Source organism: Stigmatopora argus, chromosome 7 (genome assembly GCF_051989625.1).
Source record: "Stigmatopora argus isolate UIUO_Sarg chromosome 7, RoL_Sarg_1.0, whole genome shotgun sequence".
Classification (NCBI taxonomy): Eukaryota; Metazoa; Chordata; class Actinopteri; order Syngnathiformes; family Syngnathidae; genus Stigmatopora; species Stigmatopora argus.
The window spans coordinates 20,096,770-20,106,952 of record NC_135393.1 but is presented as its reverse complement, the minus strand read 5'-3'; the positions used below and the strand labels follow the sequence as shown (position 1 = coordinate 20,106,952).

General features: G+C 50.3%; 1 protein-coding gene across 1 annotated transcript; it reads left to right on the top strand.

Annotated features, from left to right (window-relative positions):
• The first annotated feature begins 345 nt into the window (after positions 1-345).
• Positions 346-3,772, top strand: LOC144077440 (keratin, type I cytoskeletal 42-like). The gene is made up of 8 exons (XM_077605188.1): positions 346-800; positions 865-947; positions 1,423-1,579; positions 2,493-2,657; positions 2,752-2,877; positions 2,965-3,185; positions 3,296-3,324; positions 3,410-3,772. Exons 1-8 carry the CDS (start codon positions 429-431, stop codon positions 3,514-3,516), a joined length of 1,260 nt encoding a protein of 419 aa, XP_077461314.1. The 5' UTR covers positions 346-428; the 3' UTR covers positions 3,517-3,772.
• The last annotated feature ends 6,411 nt before the right edge of the window (positions 3,773-10,183 follow it).

Here is a 10,183-nt window from a genome sequence, read left to right as displayed (position 1 = left end):
CCATTTGGACCGGCGTGGACCGGAGCGTACGTCTTCCGGGGTGGGGGTGGGGGGGGGCTTAAGAGGAATCCCTTTCCCTTTGGAATTGTCTTTTACGGCGGAAGCCCAAATTGGGAGCGGGACGTTTACGAGGCGTCGTTCGGTGGGCGTCTCACGTGCCCCGACTCGCCCCCCCGGCCATCCGTGCCCGAACAGCCGCCCCCGGAGGCGACACGCCCGCTGGCTCGGTTGCGTCATCGCCCGCCCTGGTTTTGGCCGGGCCGCTCTGGCGGGAGCCGCTCCCTTTGGGGGTGGGGTGGGGCCACTCCCCCTCGGGAGCCACCTTATAAAAGGCCTCCCGCGTGGCGGCTGGGCTCCATCTCCTCTCGGACTTTTTCTCCGGCTCGCCAAAGTCTCAGCAGCGCCCCAGCCTACGAACTCCGGTCACCATGAGCAGCTCCATCCGCACGGGAATGTCGTCCATGTCGCTGTCCTCCCTGTCCATGCCGGGCGTCCGGCGGGCCACCAGCGTGTACGCCGGCTCCGGGGGCCGCAACGTGCAGGTGTCCTACGGCGGCGGATTGGCCTCGGACACCAACTGGTCCCTGGCCGGGGGCGACGGCGTCAACTTCGGCGGTAGCGAAAAGGTCACCATGCAGAACCTCAACGACCGGCTGGCCACTTACCTGGACAAGGTGCGCTCCCTGGAGAACGCCAACGCCCAATTGGAGCGTCAAATCCGCGAGTGGTACGACAAGCAGACCCCCATCACCAGAGATTACTCCAAGTACGAGCCCATCATCGCGGACCTGCGCAGGAAGGTGAGCGTCTGGCGAGCCAGCGTTGCCCTGGCGGCGCTGACGAGGCTTTGTGGGTTTTTTTTAGATCAGCGAGGCGGCTCAGACCAACGCCAGGCTGATGCTGCAGATCGACAATGCCAGGCTGGCGGGAGAGGATTTCAGAATGAAGTGAGTGCTCGCCATAACGCTGGTTTGAAGTTTAAAAGGACGCAACTCGGAATCCTTTGGCTTTTAGTCCAAGTCGTCTTTTGGGCGTGTTCTTTCCTTCATACGGTCATGTTGCTCCGTCGGGGAGGTATTGAATTGAATTGAGTTGAATTGCCTTTACCGTCATTATACAATGGCATGACAAGCTTCAGCACAAAGTCCTAAAAAAGATGGATACATGAAGTGAGGTGAAGAAGCAATTCAAGTGGTTAGCGGCACCTCGGGTAGCGAGCCACAATGTCGTCGCTGTCGTCACGGCTGCAGTCATCAGATATCCCAGCTGTCTGTCAGGGAGTGTAGTATATGAAGCGTCCCGTTTTGTGCCTCAGACGTTAACAAAACCGGCGCAACGGGTTTAGATGGCCCTTGATCTGGTGCTTTTGCCACCAGCGCCAACACTCACGCAGGGAACGCTTGTCCCAACGTGAACCCGCAGGTACGAGAACGAGGCGGCCGTGCGCATGTCGGTGGAAGCGGACATCGCCGGGCTGCGCAAAGTGGTGGACGACCTGACCATGGCTCGCACCGACTTGGAGATGCAAGTGGAGGGTCTGAAGGAAGAGCTCATCTATTTGAAGAAGAACCACGCCGAGGTGAGCCGGCCCACGCCGAGCGGACTCAAAACGTGAGCGCACGTAGTATCGTCGCCCGGCGGCGAGAAGCGCTGTTTCCTCCCATGTTTTGCCAAAATAGCCGCGAGGCCGAGTCCGATGTCAACACACCAGTTTACACAGACGATAAACGAACCGGTCCCCAGGACCGTCTCATGTTTTCGCAAGTTGCGCACCTCGCGGTGGGGGTGCCGGTGCCGACCTTCAGCGGCAAGCATTAGTCATGTGGAAAGTATACAGAGCAGATGATTACATATTTGATCAGCGACAGGATGTGACAAGACGCTTGTAAATCATTGGCAGTTAACAGGAAGTCAGCTACTTGTCCAACGTGCCGAGACATTTCGTGTGGAAAGAAAAGTGTCCTCCTTAAACTTAGTATTGACTTTTACGGGTCGCTAGCAGATGTTTTGTTAGCTAGCCATTGACGGGGCGTTCAAAAGTGACCACTTTGAGTGATTGCTTTTGGTCATTTAAAAAAAAAAACGGAAATATATAAGTCATTAGGATTAAGCGTGGTTGTAAATAAATTTATTAATTCAAATGAAAAGGACTAAGTCAGTGGTCACGTCCCCAAGCAACACTTTAAACTCATTTTTCCCCTCCGTAGTATTGAACCGATGTCATTAGATTTATTGCAGTCCACATCCAATTGATTTGAACTGGCCGCCAATGCTCCCGTGTCATGGCTACTTACGATAAGGATCGGCCGTCTGGCCCCGTCAAGAGCGGCCGAGTCCTCGCGCGCATTAAAACGCATCATTCCGGCGCCAAAGGCTTCCCGATAATGTCATTGTCAGGAGCATGATGCATTCTGATTGGAAAGGCAATGTCGAGCAGCCGTCATTTTCTTCTTTGACTTTTCCGAATCCGTTGGCGTCGTTCCCCCCCGCAGGAAATGGCGGCCTTGCGTAGCCAACTGAGTTCCTGCGGCGTGAACGTGGAAGTGGACGCCAGGCCCGGGGAAGACATGAGCAGGACCATCGAAGAGATCAGGAAACAGTACGAGGCCATCACCGAGAAGAACCGTCGCGACATGGACAGCTGGTACAAGAGCAAGGTCGGCAGGGCCAGATCCCACAAAGTCCGCCGCGGGCTTTTGGCCGAGGCACGGCCGGCGTGACGCCCGTTGCCTTCCGCCTTCTTTCCCGCAGTTCGACGAGTTGAACAAGCAAGTGGCCAGCAGCACGCAGACACTCCAGACCTCCCGCACGGAGATTAGCGAGCTGCAGAGAACGTTGCAGGCCCTGCAGATCGAACTCCAGTCTCAGATCAGCCTGGTAAGAAAGAGGCCAGCCACTCCCGGTGAAGGGAGAGAGACGCTGGGCGACGAGCGTACGCCTCTGAGACCTCTAACCCCTCCGCAGAGAGCCGCCGTGGAGAGTCAGTTGGCCGAGACGGAGTCGCGTTACGCCCTCCAACTGAGCCAGCTCCAGGCCATCGTCAACGGGCTGGAGAACGAGCTGGGCCAGATGAGGTTGGACATCGAGAGGCAGGCGTCCGAATACCAGGTGCTGCTGGACATCAAGACCAGGCTGGAGATGGAGATCGCCGAATACAGAAGATTGCTGGACGGCGAAGATGTCAAGTAAGAGTTTCATCTGGTCTAAAGACGCCGGTCTTCTTGGCGCTCTATTCTCTCGTGCGCTCACTAAAAGGAAGCCTTTTTGGGATTTTGACCTTTTTGCTTACTTGCAGGACCGTGCAAGTTTTTAAAGAAGTCAAAGGTAAGTCAGTGGGCAAAGGGGATTTTTTTCTCTCTCTTCCTTTAGGCAGCATTTGACCTTCAATCTCGCTTGTGTCCCTCTTTAGTGCAACCGGTCAGAACCCAGAGAACGAGAGTCGTGGTGGAGGAGATCATAGATGGAAAAGTGGTGTCCCGTACAGAAGACGTGGATATAGACGTGCTGAAGAATTAGGATCAATCGGGTTCAAACCCATCTGTCAGGCAATAAAAAAAATAAAAAAAGTCAATGTCATACTCTAGATTATTATCATCAGGATGAGATATTTTTGCCACAGAAGGTCGCCATGTCCTTTAAATATGGCAACAACAAAAAATGACAAATGTAACACAGGAAAATAATGCCCTGCACAATCCAAACTTAACAGTCGACACCATCGACAAAGGGCGCCCTGTCAAATGCAAATAAAAAGATTCACGTGAGACTAAAATCCTCCCATTGTCTTTATTGGTTCATTCATTTTCCGTACCGCTTATCCTCGTGCCGGAGCCTCCTCAAACACTGCCGTTCTCTGATGTGTTTGCTCATCTTTACACATTGTGTGCGCACCGGCTGAGTTATGTTTTCGCCAAATCTAAAAGATAAATACCACTTTATTTGTACAACTGCTACGTCCAAAAATACAGAAGAGCTCTGTTGGATGGTCCTTCACTGGCAAACTTTATGGTCAATCCTTCCTGCGTTACAATGAAGACACGATGAATTCCCTCGAAGTTCAATTTTACCATTCGGCTTTCGAATGGATAAGTCGTGGTTCATTAAGAAATGAGGACAGACGGATAGAAACAGCACCACCGTGTGGCAGACCTAGTAGTGGCAAGTGTATGTACTTTTTGTTAATGTCGAACACAATATTTTCTGGGTTTTTCACCCCTCATTTTTATGCGATTCAACTTTGTGTTAAGGTTGATATTCAGTCTTTCATATTCAGTTTCGCTCATTCATTTATTTATTTTTAAATCTGAAAATCTACAAAGCGTTTGGGTGTATGGCGTTCGAAAGAACCTAGCTAATGTTTCTTCATAAAAGCGAGCTGGCGTGACGTACCGTGGCTGAGCGAGCTCATTTGTACATTGTCACGACCTACACGATGACAAAATCATGCACCACGGCCTGCTGACGTCACAGTCGCCTCCTCGGTGACGTCAATTTCAAGCGCAGGCCCGGGTTCGATTTCAGGTGTGATGGGTGTGGGGAAAAAAACTGTCCTTAAGTCTGTTTGTCCGTGCTTTGTGAGACCTGTAGCGTCTGCCAGAGGGCAGCAACTGGATCAGGTTGTGACCAGGGTGGTATTGGTCCCTGACAATGTTCCTGGCTCTGCTGAGGTAGCGAGGGCTGCCAATGTCATCCAGTGAGGGCAGAGAGCAGCCTATGATCTTCTGGGCCGTGTTGATCACTCTCTGCATGGCCTTTCTGTCTGCTGCCGTGCTTCCAGCGTACCACACTGTAATGCAGTATGCCAGGATGCTCTCCACAGTGGTTCTATAGAAGGTTACCAGCACCCTCAGGAAATGGAGTCGTTTCTGGGCCTTCTTCACCACCGTGACCGGACGTTTTGTCGACGGACACTTGGTCGCCAGATTCGCTGGCTCTCAAAATTATAATCATGAGAGAGATCGATTTTGTCATTGCATTGAACAACATGAATCGGACGTCTAACGCCGTCAATGGCAGCCGAAGGGTTAAATGAGTGCTCTATAAGGGTTAAAAATAATATAATTCAGTGTATCAGAGGCTTACGTGGAAGTTCTGATCTAACCACTTTAACCGAGGTGTTGGGACATGAAAATAATAGTATAAAATGTGGGATGGGCACGGGCGAGGGAAGTTTGCCTATACACACACGAGAACAGGATGTTGAAAAACATGTACACACGCCAATAATACGCAATTTATTGATCATTTTGAAAATTAGATATTTAGATATTAATGCTCTGACATTGTCAATGCAATAACAAACTCGATCTCTCTCATGATTATAATTTTGAGAGCGAGAGATTACCTGGTTGATTGCTTTCAACAGTAAACTCTCTTTTTCTCTCTCTCATGATTATAATTTGGAGAGCGAGCGAATCCGGCGACGAATTGTCTGTCGACGAAATGTTCGGCGACGAAATGTCTGTTTGACGAATTGTCTGGCGACCAAACGTCCGTTCGACGAAACGTCCGGGGACGAAGGGTCCGTTGACGAAACGTCCGGGTACCTTCAAATCAATTGGATGTGGACTGCAATAAATCTAATGACATTGGTTCAATAGTACGGAGGGGAAAAATGAGTTTAAAGTGTTACTTGGGGACGTGACCACTGAGTTAGTCATTTTCATTTGAATGAATACATTTATTTACGACCACGCTTAATCCTAATGACTAATAGTTCCGGTTTTTTTTAAATGACCAAAAGCAGTCACTCAAAGTGGTCACTTTTGAACGGCCTGTCAATGGCTAGCTAACGAAACATTAGAGGGTCCTGGGGACCGGTTAGTTTAGCGTCCGTGTAAACTGGTGTGTTGACATCGGACTCGGCCTCGCGGCTATGTTGGGAAAACATGGGACGAAACACCGGTTCTCGGCGACAGGAGACGACACTACGTGTGCTCACGTTTTGAGTCTGGTAGACGTTGGCTCACCTCAGCGTGGTTCTTCTTCAAATGGCTGAGCTCTTCCTTCGGACCCTCCACTTGCATCTCCAAGTCGGTGCGAGCCACCGTCAGGTCGTCCACCACCACCACTTTGCGCAGCCTGGCGATGCCCGCTTCCACCGACGTGCCCATGGCCACCTCTTTCTTGTACCTGCGGGTTCACATCGGGACAAGCGTTCCTCCGTGAGTGTTGGCGCTGGCGGCAACGGCAAAAGCACCAGATCAAGGGCCATCTAAACCTGTTGCGCCGGGTTTTGTTAACGTCTGAGGGAGAAAACGGGACGCTTCATATACACTCCCTGACAGCTGGGATATCTGATGTCTGCAGCCGTGACGATACCGATGACATCATGGCTCGCTACCCGAGGTGCCCCTAACCACTTCAATTGCTTCTTCACCTCACTTCATGTATCCATCTTTTTTAGGACTTTGTGCTGAAGCTTGACATTTCATTGTATAATGACAGTAAAGGCATTCAGTCAACTCTCAATATCTCCCCGACGGAGCAACATGACTGTATGAAGGAAAGAACGCGCCCGAAAGATGACGTAGACTAAAAGCCAAACGATTTCGAGTTGCGTCCCTTTAAACTCCAAACCAGCGTTATCGCGAGCACTCACTTCATTCTGAAATCGTCTCTCGCCAGCCCGTCGTCGTAGGTCTTAGCCGGCACGCTGGGCTAAATGTCCCGGGGGGAAAAAAACACAAAGCCTCGTCAGCGCTCGTCCAGGGAGTGCACCTCGTCCTGCCGGCCTTTGAGTTTCTGCGTGGGGAACTTTTTGGTGACGGCGGACAGGTTGATGTTGGCGGTAATATTCACCTTGGTGCTCCTGTCGCGATTGTTGGAGTTGGTGTTGGAGTTGTTGTTGTTGTTGGTGGTGGTGTTGTTGTTGTTGTTGTTGTTGTTGGAGTTGTTGTTCCCCATGATGACCGGAGTTGGTAGGCTGAGACTTTGGTGAGCCGGAGAAAAAGGCCCAGAGGAGATGGAGCCGAGCCGGGACGCGGGAGGGCTTTTATAAGGCGGCTCCCGAGGGGGAGTGCCCCCCCCAAAAGGAGCGGCTCCTGCGAGAGCGGCCCGGCCAAAACCAGGGCGAAGACGCAGCCGAGCCAGCGGGCGTGTCGCCTCCAGGGGCGGCTGTTCGGGCACGGATGGCCGGGGGGGCGAGTCGGGGCACATGAGACGCCCACTGAACGACACCTTGTAAACGTCACGCTCCCAATTTGGGCTTCCGCCGTAAAAGAGAATTTTAAAGGGAAAGGGATTCCTCTTAAGGCCCCCCAACCCCCACCCCAGAAGAAGTACGCTCCGGTCCACGCTGGTCCAAATGGACGTGCTTCTGGACTGGCTAGCGCATTCTTGCCATGTAGGCTTCTGGAAAAAAAAGTCAAAGCAATTGTTTTTCAGCTCAGGCACCGTTTCCCTCTTCCGCCCTAGAATGAGCATCTGTCGTGCTTAAAAAATAGGATCGCAATCAAACTCCATCCATTCCATTTCATTTCATTGTAATTATATTTCAAAGTGAAAAATACTCTGTGTTATGGAAAGGAGTTGAAGCAGATTATCATTATCATTCAAATTTAACCCTTAATGAATAAATTGGTGTGACTGAGAAGATAAATAAAAAACATAAATGTGCTGTGGACATGTCTCTTAAAACATGTCCTCTGGAGACATTTAGAAATGAAGCAGGAATTTTCCAAAGTGAAAAGGAATTTCTTCTTCTACTCGAGAAGAAAGAGGCCACGGGCGGCAAGACTCGTTTGTCTCCTACTGTTACGTCCACGGGAGACGTCTTCGGTGAGGTTGGAAGGATCAGGACCCAGTCGCGGGGAAGCAGGTGGGGACGAGGCAATTTGTGCTCATAACCAAAACTTTAATAACTTAGGAGGGACCATACGAAATAACAAGGACTTGTGAAACGAAAATGAAACCAAACTGGAACATGGAAAACAAGTGACATCGAGGAGAACGGTAGCGTGGCTGCATGGTAATGGAATTTACGCAGAGGATCCGACAATGAATACTAACTCAGTGATGTTTAAATACACAAATGAGGAAGTAATTATGAATCATGCACAGCTGCGCGAACACAACAGTAGGGCAGAAGGGACAAAATGAGAGTGGGAAAAGCAGAAGGGCTGCTCCTGACACCTACCAACTGTCTTTGGATTGTCTTTATCTGATGGAGGACGGCCGTGACGGTTTCCCAGCTGGATAAACTGGTGGAATTTCTTACTCTCACACCCTTCTGTGGCCACACAATTATTTTGCCAGTTAACCGCATTTCACTCTCACATCCTCGTAAAATATAATCACTGGGCAACATTCTACAACTGGCAGGGAAACTTATTCGGAAGCGTGACCGGACGTTTCTTTGAAAGACGTTTGGTCCCCGGACATTTGGTCGACCAGAAGTTTGGTAGAACGGACGTTTGGTAGAACGGGTTTGCATGCAATTGATAGATAATAACATTGGGTGAATAGGGATTTAATGACTATTATTTAACATTGAGTGAATAGGGTTAGGGTTAAACAAATGAAAGTCTCGTGACCCAAACCTCGGGACTCGCGAACCCGGCGACCAAACGTCCGTTCTACCAAACGTCCGGTCGACCAAACGTCCGGGGACCAAACGTCTTTCGACGAAACGTCCGAGTACCAGTAGAAAGCAGAGGTGTGGGCGCGTGCGTGGGCGTCCGCATGCGTGTGTATTGGCTGGTATCTAACGATGCCATTCAGGGCTGACGGTTCAATCCAACGCCGATTCGTCCCGAGAGGAGTGGTGTGATTTGTGTTGATCGCTTTAGGTGGACATTTCTGTCCATTTTCTGTTGAGGCTTTGGCACTCCTAGTTTAATTGTTTTGTGATCTCATGTAAGCCTGGGGCCTTTGGACAAACATTCTTTTCAAAAAAATCAATCAAAAATCTAATAATAATATAATAATAATAATAATAATAATCGGACATAGGCCATGTCGTCATTACCACAACACAAAAAGCCTACTTGTCATCACACGCAGAAACTGCGTGTGACGAAATTGATGGTGCTTCTCCATAAGCTACGTTTAATCGGCAAAAGACCTAAATAAGTGTAAGTTACGGACTTGTAATTTGTCATTCCGCTGTTGTGGTCGCTTACCTCTCGATTACACACAGGTCGCTTACCTCTCGATTACCGCACACTGTCTGCCACTTACCTTCCTTCAAGTCAGCTAGTAGGAGGCAGATCACCAACCAAACATCTATTCATATGCCGCAGAAGGGAATGTGTGTATGTTAGCGCGAGTTTAGATGTCTGATGGATGTGGGGAAAAAACTGTCCTTAAGCCTATTTGTCCGAGCTTTGTGGGACCTATAGCGTCTGCCAGAGGGCAGCAGCTGGAACAGATTGTGACCAGGGTGGTAAGGGTCCCCTATGATGTGCTTGGCTCTGCTGAGGTAACGCGGGCTGGCAATGTCTTCAAGTGAGGGCAGAGAGCAGCCGACAATCCTCTGGGCAGTGTTAATCACTTTCTGCATGGCCTTTTTGTCTGCCGCCGTGCTTCCAGCGTACCACACTGTGATGCCGTACGCCAGGATGCTCTCGACAGTGGTTCTATAGAAGGTTCTCAGAAGATTGGAGCCCAAGTTGTTCTTCCTGAGTACCCTGAGGAAATGGAGTCGTGTCTGAGCCTTCTTCACCACTGCCGTGGTGTTTGTAGACCATGAGAGCTTGTCCGTGACGTGGACCCCCAGGAATTTAAAGGACTGGACCCTGTCTACACATACTCCATTTATGAGGAGTGGGGCCAGATCTGTGCCGTGTTTGCGAAAGTCCAAGATTATTTCTTTAGTTTTCGTGGTGTTCAGTGTGAGATTGTTCACCGAGCACCACGAAGACAAATTGTTGACCTCATCTCTGTAAGCCGACTCATCCCCTCCTGAGATGAGTCCGACCACAGTGGTGTCGTCAGCGAATTTGATGATGGCGTTAGACTGGTGGGTGGGTGCACAGTCGTAGGTGTACAGGGAGTACAGAAGAGGACTCAGTACACAGCCTTGAGGGGAGCCAGTGCTTAGTGTAATGGAGGAAGAGAGGTGGGGACCAAGTCTAACAGTCTGTGGTCGGTTGGTCAAGAAGTCCTTTATCCAGCAGCAGATTGAAGAGGATAGTCCAAGGTGGGAGAGTTTGTCAGTCAGAATGTCCGGTTTTATGGTATT

Coding starts and splice junctions, on each gene's coding strand:
- LOC144077440 (XM_077605188.1), top strand. CDS start 429: ATGAGCAGCTCCATCCGCACGGGAATGTCGTCCATGTCGCTGTCCTCC. Junction 3,186..3,295: donor CTGGACGGCGAAGATGTCAA/GTAAGAGTTTCA, acceptor GCTTACTTGCAG/GACCGTGCAAGTTTTTAAAG. Junction 3,325..3,409: donor AGTTTTTAAAGAAGTCAAAG/GTAAGTCAGTGG, acceptor GTCCCTCTTTAG/TGCAACCGGTCAGAACCCAG.